This window comes from Trachurus trachurus (assembly GCF_905171665.1).
Source record: "Trachurus trachurus genome assembly, chromosome: 16".
Taxonomy (NCBI): domain Eukaryota; kingdom Metazoa; phylum Chordata; class Actinopteri; order Carangiformes; family Carangidae; genus Trachurus; species Trachurus trachurus.
The window spans coordinates 26,275,243-26,300,062 of record NC_139902.1 but is presented as its reverse complement, the minus strand read 5'-3'; the positions used below and the strand labels follow the sequence as shown (position 1 = coordinate 26,300,062).

The 24,820-nt window shown below is 43.0% G+C and overlaps 1 protein-coding gene across 3 annotated transcripts in view; it reads right to left on the bottom strand.

The window, feature by feature from the left end:
- Positions 1-24,820, bottom strand: part of vps13b (vacuolar protein sorting 13 homolog B) — a 339,339-nt gene that overhangs the window by 147,330 nt on the left and 167,189 nt on the right. For 2 of the 3 annotated variants that reach the window (XM_083990416.1, XM_083990418.1), the window contains 8 exons: positions 23,826-24,043; positions 18,555-18,758; positions 13,251-13,422; positions 11,329-11,443; positions 6,262-6,403; positions 5,062-5,334; positions 4,115-4,271; positions 3,513-3,624 (listed from right to left, as the gene is read on the bottom strand). In XM_083990416.1, coding sequence (XP_083846542.1) covers positions 3,513-3,624; positions 4,115-4,271; positions 5,062-5,334; positions 6,262-6,403; positions 11,329-11,443; positions 13,251-13,422; positions 18,555-18,758; positions 23,826-24,043 — 1,393 coding nt within the window. Of the gene's footprint in view, positions 1-3,512; positions 3,625-4,114; positions 4,272-5,061; positions 5,335-6,261; positions 6,404-7,237; positions 7,305-11,328; positions 11,444-13,250; positions 13,423-18,554; positions 18,759-23,825; positions 24,044-24,820 lie in introns of all 3 variants that reach the window. The other variant, XM_083990417.1, reaches the window with a different exon arrangement.

Sequence of the window (24,820 nt, the reverse complement as noted above, 5' to 3'; positions counted from 1 at the left end):
AGAGGGAGAAAGAGGGGAAGCCTGCAGCTCTGTGTCATAATTCCTGCTTGGTGAAGAAGCCCCCCGGGGGACCTACTGTACCGCTTCAGGGAAAACCAAATTTAACATCAAATGATCAAATGAAACTGTGTTAATTGTTACCAAATGAATCTGGTGGTGGATATGGACTTAGATCTACAGCGTTACAGTCAAACAGGTTTATTTTACCTTCTTTGAAGCAGTGGATCTACTCTAACATGACAAATACGTGGAGTTGCCCTCGACGTCGGGAGGGTACGAAGGAAAACCGAGGAGCTTTTTGAAGTGTTGGTGGAAGAGTATGAAGATATGCTCCATCAGGATGTTTACACATGCTTGCTATTTTAGCCTTCACTCCTCTGTGGGGTGTTATTACAGTAAATCCTGGACAATGTGAGGCAATCATTTCATGTGTAGTTAACAAAAACAGTGCATCTGCTCAGGCGGAAGTCGTTAGAGGTGATTTTAAAATGATTTGCAGCAAATGCTCCGAACCCATCACTGTGTTCTTTATAACAAGGTTGGATGGCCATCCTTAAGTGTAAGGAGGGAACAACATTGCATGGTTTTTATTTACAAAGCCATACTTGAAATTTTACCTGTTTATCTCACCAGCTTAATCTCACTTAGAGTTTGTAACTTGCACACTCGTTCGCAGGATTCCTTGGTTTTTACAAACTCTTAGTATCAGGACAGAATTAGGGAAGACTGCCTTTCAGTTCTATGCCCCTCAAAAGTGGAACAACTTACACAGCTGTCTGAAACTGGATCATCTTATTTCTTTAGATAGCTTTAAGAATGATTTGACTGTATTTGTATATTGTATAATTGTGTGTTTTTGTAATCAGGGCGCCAAAAAAGAGAGCTGACCTTCCCTGAATAAATAAAGGTGAAATGAAAACGGCTTCTTCTCAGACTCCAACACTTTTTCTTTCCTTCCTATACTGTAGCTACAGTCGATTATAGATTGTAAACACACACTACACTGGTTTGTATGATTACAGGCTCTCCCCATATCGTACCTTGCTTTCTCTATACAACTTGGGAGAGTACACACACACACACACAGTAGTACAGTACTCAGCACATGACAGGGCTTGGCAATGGTATGGCAACAAGCCCCTGTTTTCAATCATGTGACTCAGAAGTGTGATCATCCTAAATTGGAGGGCAGATGTGAACAGGGAAGGTGGTGAGGATAATGCATGGTTGGGAGCGGAGGGATGAACACAGAGAGCGGTTTGACATAATTCCTGGGTTTCACTGCAGAGAGGGAAGTGGTGGCTCTTGGCTTCTGTGTGCAGAGGTTAAGGGGGTGACTGACTGAATGTGGGCGGGTTTGTACACAGGGCCGAGAGAGTATGCATACAGTACATACCGGTATGTGTGTGTGTGTGTGTGCATATGTACAGTACAGTATAAGTGGTTGTGTGCATTCGTTTACACATCTGGGTGTGAATGCAATGCATGACTTGATTTGATTGTGTTTGCAAGTGCACGTGTTCCTGGCTGTGTGTCCTGGATGCCTGTGTTCGTGTGGAGGGCAATGTGGCACAGTAGCGTGCAATCCGTGCATGCATGTGTATGTATGTGTGTGTGTGTGTGTGTGTGTGTGTTCAGGCCCGGGCTTTAAGCGTCATGCGATGCGCTCTACGTCTGTGAGCAGATGTGGGCAGCGCAGCCACACAGCCACCAACCCTGTAACCGCCAGCGGGGCAGATCATTACTGGCCAACATGGGGTAGAAATTGCACGGCTGCTCTGGCTGGTTTTTCGGGTGAAAGTCTGAGAAAAAACTCTTGAGATTATTTTCCATGCCCACAAGATCATCATTTATCATCTGACATGATAACAACATGGCCAACATGTCAACAAAATAAATCGAAGCACCAGTTTCCATGGAGACTGTGTAATTACACACTGAATTAAATGCCCCGACTTGTACCAAAACAAACAGCAAACATTTCATCACGGCACACTGTGTGAAACTAGTTGGGATGAGGAAAAAAAACAAAAAAAATACCCCCTGAAAGTCCCTGCAAAACAGTAGCTATGGTAACTGATCAATACATTCCTCTGCTCCAGAACATCAAAGGAGTAAATGAGAGGCCGTGATGAAGACAGCTCGGGAAACTCAGGGAGAAATTTGGACAAGGTTGGCACGGAGTGTGGTATTTCTCTCTGTCGTGCCTTCGTGGTTACACGCTGCCCAGAGGCCTGGACCCCCCCTCTCCACCCCCCACCCCCACTTCTACCTCCCTGCTCGACTCTCCGGTCTCTCTTCTCTGCATACGACACGTCCACCAAATGAAGGCTGCAAGGACGCCTAAAGTGGCCTCTCCTCTCCTCTCCTTTTGTTGTCCACCTTCCATTTTTTATTTTTCTCCATTTTACATCTTGTGACAGCTCACTTGCAGCTGCACAAAGCATTAGGCACCACTTTTATCTCCCTCATTACATGTGTTTGCCAGCTCCATATCTGCCCATTCGCACAACTGCCCCCCTCCTCCTCCTCTCTCCTTTCTCCCTCTCTCTCTCTCACACACACACACACACACACACACTCTGTGGGGCTGCGGTTTCAAGGCAGTTATGACACAATCCAGATTCTCTTAGTTGCCTATAGTAGGGAAATGTGTTTTGCACTGAGCTATTTCCCTCAGAGGTCCAGATTTTCCCTGCCTCGCAGCTTTGATCCACATGGCATTGGAGGCTTGTGTCAACAGTTTTGTGTTTCAGCTGTAGGGCCGAGCAGTGCCCCAAGGTGTCACTCACTGCTCTCTGTCATTACAGGGGCAGCTTAACCACATGCGGCGCTGTGTATTCGCTGTACCCCCACTCCCAAAATAAAAGAAATAAAAAAAGAAAAATCTCCAATGAGACAGCAAACATCGTGAGAGCACAGACATGCACGGATCGGATGCACAGAAACACTTGCCACACAACAGGTTTTATGAAGTGTGACTCAAGCTCAGACAAATTTGAGTGGCACCTTTAATGAACTGTGATCACCTCGCAAGTTTTGCGGTGGTCTAATTCTACCAGTCAGCAGTGTGTGTGTGTCTGAGTGTGTGTGTGTGTGTTTTCAGAGCAAAGTGTGATAAAGCTGTGTGAGTGTAATGAGATTTAATAACAAGAGACGTGTGAGACATGGCAGTTAAAATGTGGAAAAGATGGGGAGGCAGACTGGGCTGCAGACTCTGTGATGAATGTCTTCTACATCATCTTGTATTGGAGAAACAGGATAAACAGTATAAATCAGGATGAGCACATACAGGGGAATAAAAAAATGTAAAAAAAAAAAAAAAAAAAAATCTCCCTCCCTTGACACAGCCACAAATCAGCTGTTTGCTTTTTGTCTCATTGGTCCTTTTGTACTTTGTGTATTTAACATTACTTTTTATATTGAAAACAGTCGATCTTCTGTCAACCATAGAAACACAAACATTACTGTAGTGAAGATGCTGCAGTGAGAAGAGAGCTTGTCTGTCTTACTGGTAGATGTCTTTTCGTAGCACAGTGCGGGTCAGAGGGTTGTCGGCCTGCGGAGCCATGCTGAGGGAGCCCATCTTCAATACCAGCGTGTCCTCTTGTTTCATATGGGCATCTACTGACACACACACACACACAGATATTGTAAAAAAAACATAATTCAGAGAGACATGTGCAACATTGTGAAAAATATGTGACTCAATATACTGTTTTGTATTTTAAATATCTATTGTAAATTATTATAAAAGTCCAACCACATGTCACTGAACACTGAACTCTGCTTTACTAACCCTCAGTCATCACAGCGCCACAAACAGACTCTACACATGTGCATGATGTTCAGACAATGATTTTATATTCTGTATGACTACATACAACTGTGGTTGGTTCTTCATAGCCTCAAATACTTTTTAGCAAACGTGCATGCACACTAATGTGGTGCCTCTGCTCTGTCTTGTCAACCATGACAGGGACTTTCAAACAGGCACCACAGACCTGAAGCCTCCAAACCACAGCCAGTGTGACACAATACGCTCCTATTGTTATACGAGAGTCACCATGTGCAACACATGAGCGCTTTCAGAAGAGACAAGCAAGTCTCTGACCTGATGCTGTCTGCTTGTCCAGCACGGTGGGACAGAAGACCCTGATCACACTGGTGTTGATGTAGATGAGAGGTAAACACCGAGAGGTCAGAGTGTGGCTTCTCATCGGCTGACCTGCTGACTTCCCACGCTCTCTGTAGCGCCTTGGTACCGTAGCCTGAAAAGACAACAAATCAGTGGTAGAAACAGTTAATTCAGGAGGTTTTAGTCATACGTTTTGTTGTTTTTAGTTTTTAATCAGAGAACAGACAATTTAACCCTTTCTACACAACCATTGGTTTCATTAGGGCAGGGTTTTTGAACGTCTCTGTCAATCTACGTACTCATCATTTCTATGACAAAAGATTATGTATCTGTTTGATCAAGCTCATAATTAGCCAGGCTAGCGCCGCCTACTGGTTCCGGCAAATTTCATTTGCCTCAACCATGTAGTCAGGAAACTAGCAATGCGTTTCGGTTTGCTCCGTCCGCCAGAGCGGACGGACCAATCAGCGAACAGACGGGTAAGTGAAGGCGATGACGTTGAACTCAAGCGCTCAAGATTAACCTATGAGCTTAACCGGTGTATAGCACACGTGACCACCAAGCAGCAGCGATTAGTTGAAGCAAATGTAAGCAACCGCCTCCCGGAAGCAAACGAATCCCTATGGCTCGTGTTCAGACGCTACATGAAATGTAATGAAATAAGCGGCTGATGCATCAGGCTAGCTCATAATAGCTCATTGAGGGCAAATAACACTTAACTTTTTTATATAATCCATGGAGAAATCGCAAAATCTGTTACAAATGTGTAACAGGGCCACACAGAAAATATATTTGGGTAAACAGAGAACATTTCTGACTGTGATTTAGAAGCATGTTACTCATATAAGTTTAAAAAATATAATGTTTTTCTTTGTTAATTTTCTCAATGTGAGTCTCACAGTTATAAGAACTCCTTTATCTACCTGGAGAACCCCTGCTACGGTGGCCAGTAAGGGACAGGATAAGACCACATCGAAGGGCTGTGCTGTCAGCAGGATTTCCCTCAGGTACTGAGGCGAGCTGTCCGCCAGAGGATCAGTGGCCATCCGCTGACTGGCAGTGGTGGCGTTGCTGCGCGACGGCCGCTCCGACCGAGTGGTGAGTTTGTGACGGACGTTTTTGGTGACGGCCTGAGTGTAGGTGATGGACAGGAAGCCGTGCTGCTGGTGTGAGCCCTCCAGGACCTTGGCTGCCGTCTGGCCCCCGTGGTGGTGGTGGAGGAGAGACGGCACAAATCACACAAATAAAAGGGATCATTACACAGAGCAACTTAAGCACATCTGTTTCCTAGGTCTGACTTCTTGGGTAAGTGTTAAAGCTGGCTAAAAAAATTACTCTATAAACATTTCTCCAATTTAATGAATCATCTTAAATCTTTAGAATTACATTTTTAAACCAAACAAGAGTCTTAGCCAGACTTACAGACTCATAGGTTTTTGGTTAAAGATTCAACAATGCTCAATTTAAAATGTAGATTTTGGAAAGTCTGGTTTTGACTTAGCTCTTACATTTCAGCAAAACTCAACCTCAGAACTCAGACATAAAAAAAACCACAAGCCATGTTCTAATATATAACTCTAAAAAAGCCAAGCTGCTCCGTGCAGTAATTTAGATTAGTTCGTCAAATCAGCCCTCTTTATGGGATGTGTAAATTCTTGCAAAACCAATTAATGATTGTGGCTGTTTTCTGAGGCTGAATATTTTCTGATTCATCAGAAAAGCCCCAATCTCAAATCATGAGTGATTTGCAAAGCAAATAAAAAAAAATCACTTCAATACCAATTCCACAATTAAAAGAAAGATAGATCTGGTTAAAATCTGCAAAAACATCCAGTAACAGTGGACTTATTAGCTATGTGTTTATTAACTGAATAAAATAATGCACTATTTTGTAGAGAAATATATAAATACATGAAAGTAACACATTCCTCAAAGATTAAGTGTTTAATAACTCGCTGTAGAGCTATTTTCCTTCGTGGTTGACTTTATTAATTTGTGGGAAATTGCAAAACAAGACTAAAATAGTTTAAAGTCAAATTAAAATCTGTGAGGAAGTTTTCTTTGAGGCCACTGTTGATGGAGGATGAGCAGAGTCGACTAAAACAGAAGAACTGGATTCTTACAGGAGAGAAAAAGCCAGAGAAGTGGCTGAAAGAGTCTTGCTTGCTGACGGGTCGAACCAACACAGTGCGTCTGTTCAGCTTGTCAGTGCAAGACAGGACCACTCCTCCACAGCTGCCCGAGCTCTGAACACCATCCTCCATACTGGAGGTGAGGAGAGGGGGAAGAGAGGAAGAGAGGAGGGAGAGATACCCGAAAGAGACAGAGATGGCAAGAAGACAGAGGGAGGGGGGGCCGAGGAGGTTTCATAGGAGGAAAGACAGATTGGGAAGAAAAGAGAGAAAAGAGAGAAACTTTAAGATGATTTTTAGATAAATAATTATAGAGCAAACTGATTAAAAACAAAGGAAGTTGCACCAGATTAAACCAGCTACAATACTGGGGAATGGTCTTATACTACGCAATGAGAAGTGTTGTGAATGGAAAAAGTTTGGAGGCACTTAAAGACAGACAAGATAATACTGAAATTAAAATTCATGTGTGACAAAGTGTTAAATCATTTTGTCTGGTGCACTTTCTTTACCGTTCAATTCAGGTAACTATCATTTTCATTCGTTAAGTACCAGTATAAGACCATCACCAGAATAAGATTTCATCAACAAAAGATTTGAGACCAACATTGTTTTCTCCCCCCACACACACACACACACACACATTATAAATACACACGCAAACCAGATTTAATTGGCTTAATCATTTAGCCAGTCAGAGCCACTGGAGAGACAGGCGAATGGAGTTTAATTGCGATGTCAGTTTTCTAAATACAAATTTTAAGGTGTAAGCTAAATACCACCCAGTGTTAAAGCCAAAAAAAAGACATTTCTTATTCTCGTGGCTTCCTTTATTTTCCTGTCTGTCCAGTATGAGCAGAGATGTGGGGCCTTGATTAGGAGCAGCAGAATAGCAGAGGCGCAGTGTAAAGAGGCCCGAGGCTGCTACGTGTACGTATGGTCGCTGTGGGTCGGGCAGAGGCCTCACCCCGGCTGTCTCCTTGCACTGCAGCATGAGTCCTTCAAAGTGGCCTGAGTGCCAGTCATGCCCTGGCCTGGAGACACACACAGGGCCACAAACTTAAAATTGGGCATCTGGGACCACTCATACTGCTGTGGCAGGGCCTGATAATATCTCTGTAACGGCAACAGTACTTGCAAAATTACATTTAGATAAGTGAACCGCAGACTGATACTAACGTCGTTATCAAACTTACAGCAGCCTAGAGGCGAACAGTGTAAAATTACCATTCCTTTTGATTTCTTAGATAGCGCTTTGAGATAAGAGTAATAAAAATGCAACACGTGCATCAATCTGGGGGGAAATTGTCTAGACATTAGATCATGTGATGCACTGTTAATTTCTGTGGCATTAGATTTCCTTTAATTGCGAGTGGACATCCCTTAGAAGCAGGAAGTACCTGTGGAGCAGAAATCAAGAGAAGTTAACACAAGGACACAGACACAATGCCATAAAGACAACAAAACCCACAATATATAAAACACACACATACACATTAGGGATGTCAGGATTATAGATTGCATCAATACATTTCACAAGACTATGAATGTGTAAAATCAAATATAGACAAAATATAATTACATTACTAATCTCTTAATGTAGGACCAGTTATTAATCCCCAGGGGGAAGTGTTTGAAATATTTAAGACATTAATTGTCATCTATACCAAATATAAAAATTAAAAAAAAAATCATTTTTTAAAATTACAAATAACATGCTAACATTAAAATTCCTATCAATTAAGTGTTACGTTAGGTAAATGGACCAGTATCTATGCATTTTCCTTTACATTGGCGCACATCTGCTGATATGGTTCCGACATAATCTTTTTCGGAAAGTGACGGTATTTAGGAATCTTTACGATCAATTAATTGTGATGTTTAATACTGATTAAATGTGAAAAAAAAGTAATCGTGACATCCCTAATGTACACATACACACACACAGCATTGTTGTAGTTTCTGTAGAAGGCCAAGTCATGCACCAAACATGACAAAATGTTTCACAATGCAACGTTTAACACCATCTGCACCTTTTTTTCCTGAACACCACCTTCTCGCTCTTCCTCCTAATGACTCCCCAGCAGAGTGGGAGAAGTTCAGTGAGTGGAGGAGTGGGCCTACAGTACAGTACTTAGGAGCATGTTCGTATTGAATCTGCATGTGTTTCATGCATCATTATCATGTGCGTACGTCAATTCTTTCTTTGTGCGTCGATGTGAATATTTCTCTGTAATCTCCCCACTTGGCTGTATGAGTGACTAATACATATGGACCCCCCACCGCTCATCATCCCCTCTTATTTTCTCTCTCAGCTCCCATCCAGTCACCCTTCGCTCCCAGCCATTTGCAAAACAGCTGGAAGACATCAGCTTCAATTTGTGTGAGATGCTCCTTGGAGCGACTGAGGGCGAACTGTCACCAGCTGTCCTGTCTCTGAGGGTGGGTGGGTGGGTGAGTGGGGGGGCGTCCCTACACTTCACAACGGTTCAAGGCGCCACTGCTGGGCAAGACCTGACTGAAATAAAGAGGAGTAGTTAGTAGAAAAGAAGACCTGGTGCTCTGTCAGGATGGGAAACATCCCATACAGATGTTGATACCTAACAATTTCTCTGCTCTATGATGCCATTTTTGTATCCCTGGTAACACTCATCATTTTCTTTTTCCCTCTCCCTATTTTTGATACAAACAGGCATTCAATTATATATATTTATCTCCCATCTATACTGCACCTTCCCTATCTAACTTTCCATTCATTTTCCATAAAGTGAGATAGCTAAGACCAGATGAAACATTTTCGCTGTCAAGCTTGATTTAATCTGACCCGCTGCACACAAATAACCTGGAACTGGGTGATGAATACCAAACAATTATCTGTTCAGGATGATTAATATGGACTCCCACCCCTGTGGGCTCTCTTATATACGTGGATGATACAGATTAGAGTGGGCCAGGAGCCCAGAGGTCCTCCACTGTGTCCTAAACAGCCATGACTGTAACCTGGCTCGGAAGATGAGTGCTGCTCTCTGCCAAAAACTCTGGTGGGTTAAAAGTGTGTTGAGAACACGTTGTTAAATGCACATTAAACTGAAATAACCTAGAAATGAGAAAATTGACCCATTATCTATTCAGGAAGGCAAAGAGGTCTACTAAAGAGATTAAGGTTGGCTCGGTCTCAGAAGCAATTGGACACACACCTGTGAGAGCAGAGCAGTGTGATATAATGACCCACAACACCTTCACGCCCTAGAGCTGTCTAATCACTGACATTATACGGGTTTGGGGGTGGTGCTCCGTACAGTATGAAACACATGTGGCCTGACAGAATATAAATCAGCTGACTACAGGGAACCGGGGAGGTCTGTGAAGAGCTTGCTAAACACTCAGGTTCAAAGCCAATGGAGATGGCCGGAGTCCCTCTCTGACCTGTGCTCTGTGAAGCGCTGCGAAGGTGATTGAAAAATCTGGCAAATCAGAATCAATTTCTATTATCACGTCAGTGGTGAGACCGTTGATTGCTAATGATGGGGTTCGATACGGGCGAAAGGCCCGGAAGGTCCATCTCCCTTTCAACGTCTGGCTCAATCAGAGAAGGAGGCACTTCTAGAAACATGTCTACGCAGGCAGCACCGAGCCGAACACAACAGACACAAACACTCTCCTGTGCGCTGGATGCAACATGGTGGAGTGCTAGATCGCTGTTTCATTATCTCCTCAGACCAAGACAGGGAGAATTGCCTCCTGCTAAGTGGTCTCTTCCCAACAGAACAAGACCTCAGGCACGTACACAGTGTGCACACTTGGAGCTGCTGACTCCATCACAGATGTATGTGATCAAGGGCGAAGAGAAAGAAATACAGGGAAAAAAAAGGGATTTAGATATTGAAAATGAGGCCACTCTCTAATTAATGGCAAGAATGTGTGTGTGTGTGTGTGTGTGTGTGTGTGTGTGTGTGGGGCATGGAAAAAAAATATTAGAAATCTTTAGTCACAGCTTCAGTTTCAACATGCAGCACTATGCGCTTTCATAATTTCAGAACCCAGAGCTAAATTATCCCATTTTGACTGGAGCTTGACATGGGGAGAGATTACCATAAGGATGTAGTGGAACGTCGCCCAGTGGTTTTCCTCCCCTAACAACGTGTTAATGTTTCTGTGAATCGATTCAGACACCGCAGTCTGAGCTCCTCTGCTCTGTGAGTCAGAGTCGGGCCGGGCCAGAGCCCTGTTCAGCCCGTCCGTTTAGTCTAGTAGTCAGTCTGTCTGTCGGTCGGTCGGTCGGTCGGTACATCTGTCTGTCCATCTTGTCTGTTAATCTGTGGTCGGCCACCACAACAGCTGTCTGGAAAGATGATGGCCCTGAGGTGATAATCTGAAAAATCACCCGTATGAGCTGAAGTGGGGACAGGCTGAGTGTTAGTGGTATTGGTGGTAGAAGTGTCTGTGTGTGTGTGTGTCTGCATGTGGGGGGAGAACGGTGACCTCCGGGACAGAGAGAGAGAGACTGCCACTGGATATGAAGATACCAGATCTCACTGCATCACTGCATCTGCTTGTGTCAGGTTAAATTAGACTGTTAAACCAACACTAAGGAACTTTTCAACCTTCATAAAATATTTTCATAACTTTTGTGATGATACATCGACTTACAACAAGTTGAATGACACCTCTGTCGTGGTCTGAGGGGGTCTGTATCTCTTTCTCTGGCACTAAGCAGCTTTGAGGAGCATGGTAGGAACCCTGCTCTCACTTAAGTTTCACTTTCACTTTTGCGAGTCACAACAAGGAGTTTTGCAAAGGATTATGTTTGTGTTTTCACTTTGAAATGATCCACTGGAAACATAAACTTAGTTTTGATGTCTTCTGTTAATTTTAATGCAGGATATTTACAGGGCTTCACGCTAGTGTTCATGGGAAATGGAGTCTTCCTTCAGGCAAAACACTACCGCTTTGGTCCACAGGCGCCGCCAAACTCAACCAAAACTGAAAGTTCTTTAGTACTGCTTTAACCAAGCTGCATGTACGTTTATGTGTTTATATGTACTTGAAATACTCTACCTGCATTTGTAGTGGTCGATGTTGAAGCTGCCAACTTTACATTTGATCTTGGTGTAAACATCCTGGACATCTACAGAGGCACTCAGGTCTTCTAGTTCACTGATGACACAGATTTCTGACAGAGAGACAAAAAAAAAAAAAAAACAGGACATAATGCTGAAAAATGGATCATAGGATCATGAGGTGAAAATACAGTGGAAAGATATTCAATCATTTGGCGGTTTAAGTGTGTATCAGTTCAGTTTGCAACATGGCCACCCTTGTCAAACAAGCAGTACAGCTGAACTTGGACGTCATAGTTTTGTGTGTGTGTGAACCTGTACTGTTGCTAACCCTGTCCAGGTCTTGCCTTTGGCCCTGATCCAAATGCTGCGGCCGCTTCCTGAACAGTAGACGTACAGTATGCTTTGGAAGCTGGGCTGATTGAGACTGCTGTCTGTGTGTGTATGTCTGTGTGTGTGTGTCTGTGTGTATGTGTGTGCGCACATTACTCACTATTTTGAAAATGTACGTGCATTCATTAAAATGTACGTCCACGCCTCTGTGCACCTTGTGTGCAAACAAACCCACCCACTGCCGGCAGAGTGAGTAAGCTTTCTAAGAAGTACTGATTAACTTCGTATTGAAGCGAGCCTGTGAGCTTAAGTGTTGGTCCTCTCCTCGCTCATTGTTTCCACTGAGAAAGTCCCACAATCACAGACTAGCTTGGGAAAATGGACTTCATGCGTGTGAAACTTTGGTTGTTGTTGTACTGTTGCCTTGTGGTGATTCTGAGAAACACAGAGGTTCCTAATGGTTTATTAATATTGAAACACAAGACTTGTCAGCTTTATTGTGGATACTTGTGTGGAAAGAACTCTCCCAAGTTGTTAGATCCGCAGAAAACTCATAGTCTCCGAAACATGGCGTTGATATTGATGTATGACTTCTCTAAACCCACTCTTCTATGAGCACTGGAAACCCTTAACCCTTCATCTCGAATGGCTCATCTTGAAAGAAGTGTACGACTGATTTGTGCCTTTAGCAAAAGCCTCCAGAGACTCATGCCTGAGTTTTCTACCTCTAATCTTCCAACACATAATAGCATAACAATATACCCGGGAACTAATACGTCTGGAATGGCCTTTTTTTTCTTTTTTCCCCCTTTTTCTGAAGAGACAAAAATCTCACTTCCTTTGCAGTTGAAAAACATATTACCTCATGGCAGATTGTCTGCAGTCATATCTGTGGCTTTCTTATCTCAAAGAATGTATTATTATGCATACACACTATTCTTGTTTTCGGTAACATACTTAATTCGTTGCATACAGAAAACCCCAGCGCTAAGTTCAGATGGCACATATTAAGCCCAAATCCAAAGTAATGCCTATTTAGGATGTCTCTAAGTCAAACCATCTCTGTGAGGTCCTCCGAAACATTCCATTTCCACTATTAAAGACCTTAAGCTGGGCGATCTGGTTGGCAGATGCTAAATATTACAGCCTTCCAATTAAAGGTAAAACTAGCCTTTCATCACCCCAGTAAATCTAAAGGGGACAAGAGGCAGTTCACTTGAGATTCATCGCCCATTTATTTATTTGTCTTTTCCCTCCATCCCCTTCCTCTCTCCAGCTGCTCCCCCCCCCTCTCCCCACCGCCAGTCTTGAGTGTTCGGTGTTTGAGTGAGAAAAGAGGCGAGTGGACGATGACTTTAAGTGCCTCATACAGAAAGACGATTAAAAAAAACACTATTCTCACACACATTTGTCTCACTTTTTGAAGCTTGAAGTCTCAATTGATTTCTATTGTTCCTCAAATAGACACGCAAAGATCTCCAGAGAAGCAAATTATCATCATATAACCACAATAAACAATAGATAGAAACAAAACACAAGAGTGGAATGGGAAATGTACTCAAATTCATTGTTTTGCACAAAAAGTACCTGTCTTTTTGGCTGTCGGGTCAGGAGCAAACAGTTTGACAGTGACCTTGGGTAACATCCACTGCATCCAGAGGCTGACTTTTCCACTGGTGCCACCGATGCTGCTGGTTTTCTGCTCCAACGTCACGGTGTCGGCGAACGGGCTGTTGTCTGCAGCAGGCACTGAGTCACCCTGGGGAGACAAAACAAAACAAAACAAAACAAACAAAAAAAACGTGTCATCAGGGCTGGAGAGGCGGTAACAGGCAATGATTTAAGACTGGAGAGGAAGTGCAGAATTCAAATATTTATACATATTAAAATGATTTGCGATATTATTTTTGACCTTATAAGTGCTGTGCAGGAGTGGATATCACATTGCAATAACATGTGAAGTGGGAAAAAATAGTCACATAAATCAAAATTTACCTTAAAACTTGTTTGTGTGTCTGCTTGTGTGCATGTTCGACGAACGTGTGCGTATGTTTGAAAGTATTGTCGCTGTGCATGTAGCCATAACAAAGCAACCACCAGCTATTGAGCCCTTTGGAGTGTAAATGACATCAGTGTCTGGTGAGCAGATCTCCACTCAGAGCTGAGCAGTGCAGGAGGAGGATGGAGGGGTGGGGAGGGGGGGCGGGGGTGGGAGGGAGACCATTGTCTGGAGCTGTCACTGGTGTTAACCCTAAACTAAGCCACCAGCATCCACATGGCTCGTCTTCACTCAAGAGTGCCAGGATAAAAACACATCTTGCTGCACTGACAGAGAATGGGAAGTGAAAACCGGAGATGGGGTGGTGAGGTAGGGGGTGAAGCAGGGAGGCGAGCAGGATGCGGCGGAGCAGAGCTGCCTTCTGTGAGCTCTCATTGAATTAGTGGAGGTTTGGCGAAGAACTGCCGATGACAGCACTTGGAGCCTTTTTTTTTTTTTTTTGGGGGGGATTATTATTAATGTTATTTCTTTTGCTTTTCTGCTGGTAAATCTCTTTTCCAAGTATTCGCATCTGCCTGGTTGACTGTGACAATGTGGCAAATCGCAGCTCTGGCATTGCAGGATTTCACTTTTTCCACGTAGTTTCTCCCATCGCAGTGTGGTAATGACAGATTGTGTCATGGTTATCGAGCCTGGCTGTGGTTGGTAAGGAGGTTATCAACCATCTCAATTAGAAAGCACACAGCTGCTGGGCTGATTACAGTGTCTTAAAGAGGATCCAGATGAGGAAATTATTTCCCGTCTCCACAACTGCTGGTGGTGGTGGTGGTGGGGGCGACGAGGGCCTCACACTCTTTTGCAAATTAAATTATTCACGTAGTTGAGGGTGGTTGACAACACAGCTCAATAACAGAAAATGGCAGTAATATAAATACATTAAGGATTATGGCTATTCCATAACAGATTCATCTCTGCAGCATATGGAGTCCATGAAACACAGAGAGACGAGAAGCATGAGCTCCATACACCAGCCCTCTGAATGAGAAAAGTAAAAAAAGTTTTGCACTTTATCCAATCAAAAGTTTGCTTTAAATAGTTATAATTCAAAATCTTTCACCTAAAATCAAAAAATAGAAGCATAAACATAAAGAGGAGACTCGAAGCTCTGTAGGCTGTGGGGTTATCTATAACAAAATATGCATTGAACATAAGTTTAAGATTAATCTATTTATATAGCACCTTAAAAGCAAAGAGCATTTGCAAGTGCTTCACAGTCAACATGTCACATAGACATAAACCAACATCAATAAAATGCAACAACATCATAGACTTCAATTAATCAAAAGAAGAGATAAAAAATTATTACATCCCAGGGTTATCAAATGCATTTAAAAAACTGATTAAGTGCTCATTAAAAGCCAAAACATAAAAATGGGTCTTAAAGTGCTTCTTGAAAGACTCAACAGAGTCATAAAAACAGATAAAAACCAAATGCTGGATCACTCCATTCCTCTATAACTTAGCATTTATTCCAGTTATGTTCCCAGCAGAGTCATTACGTGTTTCCATGTGACCAAAGAGTTGAGAGATGTCTATGTGTGTCTGTGTATAATAACTGGTCGTGAGTAATATAAGCCAACTACTAATGATGGTCAGCCAGTTTCAATGAGAGATATTCTACTGTCAACTGCTATTTGGGGACTAATTGTTGGTGAGCTGGTGTCAAAACATGGCCGTCTGTCTGTGTGTGTCTGAGTGTGTGTGTGTGAGAGTGTGTGAGTGTGTGTGTGTGTGGTTACGACTATTTAGTTTACAGTTCTGGCCACTTGGTAGGATTAGGCTCTGTAATATCATGTGTGGAAACAGGAGCCAGCCGCTGGCACAGTGGGGAGCTGAGCCCTCTGTGCACTGTAGCATGGTTACACCACCTACTTCCCAGCTTCAACTGCTGCTGCTGCTGCTGCTGCTGTCACTTTCAAACCCTCACTCTCATATAAGATCTTTTTTTTAATTTTATTTTTACCACAGAAAGAAAAAAGAAAAACAGACTGATGTCCTTGCATGCAGTGGCATTTTGGAAATATGTTTTAAAACTAATTCTTAGACCTTCAAATTACAAACTTTGCGCTTGTGGCTGAAATACAAGAGGCTGTGTTTAATTTTAAATGCTGTAACTTAGACTTTAGAGTCATGCCAATGCAGAGCTGATGAAATTATCACATAAAATTCATTGTCAATGAGATGAAAGACAAGTTAGAGTGAAATTACATAGATATTATATTACACTGTACTGTAGATATGTACTGGCTGAAAGATACTGTCATTCTTTTCTTTACTACCGATGTCAATTCACACGCTGGCTTCTGCTATAAACAAGTTGAGAGTCTACAGTGACTTACAAAACTTCTTTGGTGTGATCATTTGTCACGTCATCGTCTCATCAATACTTCATTTGGACCACGATCAACAGCCAGGCCACAGATGTCGCTGTTGCTGCATTCAGGTTTTAAGAAGTCACTAATAACTTCCAAAAGGCCGTAGTTCATGTTTTCATCGGTGTTAACCCCCCACTCCTCTTTTATCAAGGTGAGGAGGCCTTGAGAAACAGATGTGATGTGTGGTATATAGGTAGAGGTGGGCTCAGCCATGTTTCTGAGCTGCCAGATTGGGGCCCCAAACACACACACACTCACACACACTCACACACTCACACACACACCCTAAGAGGGAGCTATTTTCCCACACCTCCACAGGCCAAGTTGTAAAGTATACAATTTAATTCCTGGGCCTCTGCGCTATAAACGGGCTGAGGATCCGGGTTTATTTTCTCTGCAGAGTTTGTCTTTGCTCATCAGAGAGACCCAAACATTGGAAGACAACAGCAGGCTGGGAAGTGTCAGGGAAAAGATGGAAGAAAGAGGTGGAGGAGATTATGAAAGACGAGTGGGAAGAGAGAGGGAGAGAATGGCTTAGGGACAAATGAAGGAATGGAGAAAACGTTTGGATGATACAAAGTAGGAAAAGATCAAAGGGGGAAATGATAATGTGCGAGAGGTGGAATAAATCTGCAAACAGAGAATGGAAGAAGCGGACGTAGGAGAGATGGTGTCACTCTCTAATAACATTATATTATTTGATTGAATGATGTGTTAGGTATCTTGTTTAGTGTGTTTACGTTTTTCCATAAGGTCTTTGTTTATGGACTCAGTTGGTATTGGTCACGTCTCAGTCAAGTTTTTTTCAGGCTAGGATTCAACGTACGGCTTGTGAAACCTGAATATGTGTGTATATTTACATGGAAAATGAATAAATATATATGAAAACGTTGCAGAATCTTCATTTGGTCTTAATAGCACAGGGTGGAGGAGTCGCCGAGGCTGTCTATGGGAGTTGGGGGGGGGGCAGAGGGTTCGAGGGGTGTGGTGTGAGTGTGGTTGAAGAGGAGGAGGGTGGGGGTGCAGGGTTGTTGTGGAGAGACTGTGCTACCACTACTGCTGAGACTTATCAAGCAGCTCCTACATTCTTGCTCAATCACCCGGCCTCCCCGAGGACTAAACACTTCTACCACTGTTTGTACTTAGTTAAACAGTGACAAGTGGGCAGGGGTCACTGTGGCCCTTTTTTTATTTTTTTTTTAAATCTGCACTCCACCGTCAAGCCGTCCACTGCCACACTTAAAAAAAAAAAAAAACTGCTGCAACGAAATGACGCAAGAACACACACATACACACACACACACACATACTGGTGGCACAGAATCAAATGCAGACACAGATGCACATGATACATGAAACCCCTGCTTTTTTTTCACCAGTGTGTACCCACACACACTTTATTGCCTCTGAGGGCAGTGTGATGGTTGTGCTGTGCTCCAAGGGGCCCTGGTGGTCAAAGAGCATTACACCCTGCCACTACTTTACAACATAAACACTCATCAACACCCTCATTTTTTTTCTCTTTTGCATCCTATATTCCTACTTCACACGAACATACGCGTATGACTCAAGGCGGTGTTGGCGAAGGCCCCCAAGGCCACGGACCCCCAGCTTGTCATAGTTACTGCTACTGTACTAGACAGAAGAAATAACACCTGCCACATTACCTAAGCCTGGGGGATAAGCACCGTCACCGTGGGACGAGAAAGGAAAAATAACACTCAACATTTGTTGTTGCCTCCTTTAAAAAAAAAAAACCCTGACGGTAAATTTTCCATTGTTTTTGAACACGCCTGCACGATGTGCTATATTTCAAACTTTGCTCTCCCGGTTTCATATTTTATCTGAGCGAAAAAATGTAAATACAGGTTATTGTTTCCCCCAAATTAAGGGGCAGGTTTATACTCAATCAAGCCGCAGCTTACATGAATCAAACACAGCCTATCCTGAGTATCTGCTGGGTATGAAACAACACCAGAAACACAAGCACTGAGGAGATTTTTCCAGCTTTGAAAACCCTTCCCAAACAAAACAGATTTTTTTTTTAGACAAATTGCATGTGTTAGCGTTGACTCGACTACTCATAACAATAAAAACTACCAAATCAAAAATCATAAATCAGCAGCAGAATTATGTATACAACAAAGGCTTAAATAGCACGTGTTGCTGCATGACTCACGGCACCTTAGGTGAAAAAAAGGACTAATAGTCGGGTGTTGGCGGGGTGTAGTCATTAGGCATGAAGGGAGCAATGGTGGAAAAACACACTGACAATGACAGTGAGAACAAAGTTCAAAAGCGGCTGAGACTGCGCTGTGGTATATGCTAGAAAAAACAAAAGCAGACAAGAAGCACGTGTAAACATTTCACTGCAAGAGTAAAGAATAAATCCTCCTCATCTCCTATTTGAAGATTATTTTCATAATTTATACACTGAACCACGTGGCAAACACAAACCTCGGTGGGGGAGCCGAAATCTGCAGAGGGGCTGCAGGTGCTGGTGTCCGGCAGAGCGGTGCCGGCGCTGCTGCGCACCGGGGACGACGGTGCGGCGCCGGCGGGGGGGTCAGGGATGCTGGAGGTCTGACGCAAGATGCCATGCCTCTGGAGACGAGCCCACGTAGAGCTCCAGCTGAGGAGCAGCTCGTACAGCAGCTGAACCTGGGGAGAGACAGAAGCAGGGAAGAGGGGCTAAGTGATGGAGTAATGTACATAATGTTCATATTAGCTGGGCTCAAAAAAGAAGAAAATCAAATCTAAAATCTCATATCAAATCTAATATAATGAAAACTATAATGCAGGATTCTTATCTAATTAGATATATGTAAACACTGTACATAAAAGCTGACAATGTCAGTCCAGCTGAATATGATTTTGATACATGAAGTCTTCTGTGCCAATTGAGAGCCTTAAAAAGATAAACTGAATACACCACAAGTAGTCTTAATATTTGAAACCAGATTCTGGTGTATCTTCTCTGCCAAGGTCTGACTCAAACAGCCGCTCATGTAGTTCAGACTTCTAAGGCCATTAGCGTGATTTAGCTTGGCAGCTTTGCAGTTACGTGACACTAAACCTAGTTCAAGTTGAGAGAGAAGGTGGAAATATCTGCCATAAATGGACTATTCTACTATCTATTCCTGTTTCTTTCACTCACTATTTTAGACTTTATTAGACTTCATTCAGAAAGGCCTGACTTTAACAAACGTTATGCAAAAAACCTGTGTTCATGTTTCCATTCGATGGGTGATTATTTGAAAGACCCAGCATGCGCATACACGTGGCTCACTGTACAAATTTGTTATCCATAACAACAAAACTCCCAAAGAAACACCCACAGAGGAAAGTTGAGTTGTGTCATCAATTTCCCCTGAAAAACTCACCACAGTTAGGAAAAAGTGAAGGCTCAGTGTCAAGTGTTCTCAACTATTTATCATGTGTTCACATGAAAAGGGGCCTTAGCTTTTAAACAACAACAAAGCCAAAAACAAGAGTGGAAAACATGAGGGGACGGCAGGGGAATGTGATGTGATGCTTTCAGTTATTCATGCATTCACTCAATGTTCTTTAAAGAAGAGAGACAGGGAAAGAGAGGGAGAGAAATGCGCTCTTTCACAGTGAGCTAATTTTTTGGATTTCAAATGCTTCGCTTCTGCAGCCAAGTAACCCACAACCTCCCTCCACCCGCCCTCCACCACCACCACTGAGGGTCCCTCAAAAGTAAAGGTGCACAGACACATGAGCACACACACATACACACACACACAGAAAAACAGCGTTCTCTCTACTCCAAACACATTTTTATTCGGTATATCGCTCGCTCACACACAAACACAAACACACACACACATGCACGCCTGTTAGCGCACACATTACAGGGAGGCCTTCCATAAATAAGCATAAATCAAATGAAAAGCAGCACAATACATTACAGCTGGGCCATTTCAAACATGTCCAGGAAGAGCTGCTAACGCCGATCCAGCAGCCATCCAGGGACAGGGCCAACAGCTGTCTGCCATACCCCGACCCAAGTGCATCGCCGGCAGGAGAGATACGGCTTCGCTCTCCCTTTCTCTGAGAGGTTTTTATTTTTTTTGGGGGGGGGGGGGCGTGGAAGTCCAACCAAGCACAACAAGGCCTACTGCACTCAGCAGCAGCAGATGTGGAGCAAGAGAGTAAAGAACGGCGCGTATGGGGAGAGAAGAGGGGAGAAGCGTAAGGGTCAGATGAGTGATGGGGTCGCTGCATGATCTCTGTTTTAGTGTCTGTTTTAGTCTTGTCCTTCGTTTTATGGTGAGATTCTTTTTTTTTCCTCCAGCATCTCTGTTTTATTTGATACAGACAGTCGAGAAAAAGAGAGAGAGAGGATGACATGGATTTGGCTGGATTTGAACACAATCTGCTGCAGATAAATCTCATCCTTGCTAGTGGCATCATGCACTCGACACCATGAGGGCGCACTGTGTTGATTTTTTTGCACAATTTGTTTTAATTAATTGTTTTTTCATCATATTTCATCCTGTCTTTCACACTAAGTTTACCACACTCTATCCCTTCTTCCTCCTATCTCCTATCCCCTATCTTCCCTCTGCCGCCTCCAACCTCCTACTGTACACATGATGTCAGTACTTGATTGATTGATTGCCTTTATTGTCATTGAAAAGAGAATTCAACGAAATTCACGTTGCTGCTCCGCTGTAGTACCAGACAATCAGCTCCTGCCATCAGGCCGGAGGGACACACACAGGTCAGAGGTTACTACATAGACACTACAGAGACTATAATTATTTCCCTCAACACCTCCCCTTACCCTTTTCCTTACACTGATCACTGAACCTGATACTAAATCAGTGATGTTAAAAATGTAATAGTTGGTACCTCTTCTGTTTGTATTCATTTTATTTGACTTTTGTTATAACATTGTTTATTATTTGTGTTTTAATGATTGTGTTCATTTATATTCTCTTTCTATTTTGCTTCTGCTCAACAGACTTGAAGATGAACTGTTTGCTCTCTGCAAATTTAAAAGGCAAACATACTGTAATAGTTAGTTTTTTTTAACAACTGGGGACTTGCCCTTGATTGAACACCCCCTGGGAAATGTGTCCCCAAAACTAACCTATGACTGACTGACTGACACACACACACACACACATACACACACCCTCCCACAGGCTTACATGAGCTCACGATACAGATGCCACAATTCATGCTTTGAGGAGTGAGCAGAACATTTGGAGGGCTGGGTTCTCCAAAGACCTGTCATCTGCAGATCAGGAGGCCTGCTGGGCTGCAGTAGTACAAACTGGAGACTGAACAGAGGCTTCCACAGCCATTCATAAATACACACAGATGAAAGACGGGAGATCATGCAGATTGTGCAGAGTGTTCGTGTGCCTTTATCTGAGCACAGTTTATAAAGAAACTTCACATAAGTGACATATCGCGGAGTGTGTACACGTACATGTGCATGTGTATATTTGTGTGTGTGTGTGTGCTCGTTGTAATACAGTGCAGTTATGTGTAAAAGATCAAAGTAAACTGTTGCAGTGTGTGTGTGTCTGCTGATTTCAAGGTGGTCGTGAGCTGCAGCTACTAACCCCATCTTTCTGACTTCCTCCGACATCTCTCTCACACCCACATGGATCACTGACACAGACACACACACACAAACTCAGACTGGAGACACATTTAGTGAGAAACAAGAACACACGTACGTACGTAAGCTTTGATGTGATCACCATTAAAAGTTATCTTTGGGATGGGAACAGGAGGAGGAATGACGTCGGTCAACAGTTAAAACACTTTCTGGCATAACTGAAATAGCTGCACACTCTTTTACAAGAACTTAAATGGCTTGAGTATGTGTGTGTATGTGTATGTGTATATATATATATGTGTATGTGTATGTGTGCGTGTGTCACACTCTGTTCCTGGATGTGACAGTTCACCTTGGGTGTTCTGCATTAAAGCTTTTTTGGGGGGGGAGAAACATATGTTGGAAAGCAACAAAGCTGAAGGTTCCCATGTGGTTCAAGTGCATGTGGGTGTGCAACACAAACGCGTCTGTGTGCACAGGTTTCTTTTCTTCAGCTCATACCTTATTTCACTCTTAATGTTTTTCTCACCCTGTCACAGACACTTACGTCACTTCCTATCACAGCTGCAGTCGTGCCCTTGTATTTTCTCCAAAAGCCATTCAGAAACATGCATATTCATGTCATTTTAAACATTCACATTAAACACTTATCCTACAACACCTGTTGCTCGACGTAAAAAAAAAAAAAAAGTAAAGTTTATATACCCTCATTCGTGCCATGAAGACATCTATCATCTGTTACGGAAAATAAATTTTAACGTCATAAAAAAAGGAGGTTTGGGAGGCCAGGGGGAGCTGTGCAGCCAAACTCTCTGGTTTTATTTGTTTACTTTAAAAGTATTAAATTAGAGTGATAGTAATGTATTCTTTTCTTTTAAGTCTATAATCACCAGAATGCCTCTTGTTCCTTACACAGGCCGCAGCGTTTTTATCTGACTGTGTGTTAAGCAGCGCTGTGACCTCCACGTATACGTTCCCACAAGTGGCAATGCTAATTAGAAAGAGGACAAAGTAGTGTGAGGTCTGTTTTGTTCTGCAGAGGGTGGGGTTGCCCTGGCAGCAGTTCTTAAAGAGCTGCTGCATGGCTTGAAATGGTATTAGCTTATAACCCCCCCTCGAGTCAGAAATTTACACAGAGGAGGGAGAAAGAAAAGAGGGGAGGTGAACAGATGGGAAGAAAGAGAAGGAGAGGAGAAGGAGAAGGAGAAGGAGAAGAGAAGAGAAGAGAAGAGAAGAGAAGAGAAGAGAAGAGAAGAGAAGAGAAGAGAAGAGAAGAGAAGAGAAGAGAAGAGAAAGTTTTCATTGGACCCAAAAACTAATAATGAGTCATCATATAATCGCAATAAGCCTCCCCCAGCTTTGCCAGAAACAGGCACTCCATTTGAAAGGAAGAACAGAACAGCGAAGAAGAAGAAGAAGAAAAGAAAAGAAAAGAAACTTTCCCTCAGTAAACGACCTGCTTTCCTCATCTCTGGGAAAAAAAAAAAAAGTTTCCCCCACTAACAGATTAAGGCCTTTCATTTGTTTCTGGTACCAGTTCCCTTCAATATCACCGTGGCCCATCACTGCGGTTGGAGACATTCACCAGTGTGACCACTCGAAAGGTCGCCTCAATTAAGTGTTTACAGAGGAGCCTAATTCGATACAGCTAATTCAATTGAGAAAAAACAAAACATGTGTAATGGTACATGTAGATGTGATTATAGCCCTGTAACTGCACAATGATAAACAACGCGGAGAGACCCAAACCGGGAGACAAACATGCTCGTTTCCAATCTGTCCGTATTCATCATCCTCTCACCAAAACATAATAACAGACTGTAAAACAACGATGATGAGTCTCGCTATTCCCCGCTCTCCTTCACTCAGAGCTCTGGATGTTTGACCAAAACAAACAAGGCAACACTCTTATGTTTACACTTTCATTTTCTTGAAAATCATACGAGGTAAAAAAGATGAGGCAGTTTGTTTACTGGAGTCAATCTATATCAGAAGAATTATACGGAGGCAATGATCCTCCCTGCCAGGCTCCGTGTGTTCATGTTTCAGTATATTTACAAGGAGGCGATTTGTATAAATATACGTGTAATTCTAATGACTGAGAAGACGTTCAGGACCGTCTGACTGACCTGAGGGTTGGAGCACTTGACATGAACGGGTTGCAGATCAACATGGAGGCAGACTACAAACGAGTGCCTTCCCTCAGAGCAGCTCTGCAGCTTATGGGATGTGACGGCCAGCGTGGAGGTGCAGCCCATAGGCTCCAGCAGGCTCAGGCTCCGCTGCTGCCCCAGCAGCGTGTAAACGCTAAACTGACTCAGGCTTATCGTCCATGGGAAGGCATCACCTGATGGTAGATATAAGAGGAAAAAGGAAAAATGGTTACATAAAAAAAATAAAAAAGTGGGAGAGGGATGAAACGGTGAGAGAGAGAGTGCATGAGAGATATTGGCAGAGAGTGAGAGGAGCAGGGAGGATGAGAGAGGGAGACGTCATGTGAAGAGGGAGAGCGAAGAGCACAAGCCAAGTCGTTGCGAAATTGAGAGAGAGAAGGAACGAAAAGATAGAAGAAAGACTCAGAAGAGATCGAAGAACGAAGGACAAAAATGATATGGATTAAAAGGATCAGAGAGATACGTCAGCAACGCACTTTATCAAAAACATTATGACATTATTTCCCTCTTAGCTTTAAGCTGTAAGACAAACTAAAAGGAGTGAGGATCCAAAACACTAAAACACACACGGTGAAAGCGAAGGTGGGTTTTTGAAACCAGATGCCACCCTCGGAGAACTTGGACGTGTTAACTTGCTGACCCTGGTGGACCCGTCTCACGGAGCAGAGGGGAGCTTGTTCGCCAGCACAGGGCCATGAAGAGCACATTTCCCACGCACAGTAGGGTAGGACGCTTTGATCCGCAGCATTGAAAATGAGAGATGAAGAGTTTTTCAAAGTGTAGGAATGAATTACTAAAAGCATGGGTTGTTAATTTTAACGGCAACATTGACAAGGCTGCTGATGTCACTGTTTTTGCTGTCGTTTTTCTTTCTCCTCTGTTTTTGAAATCTGTATGCCCAATGCTGATGTCATTGAAGAGTTGAGAGAGAGAAAAAAAAAAAAAAAAAA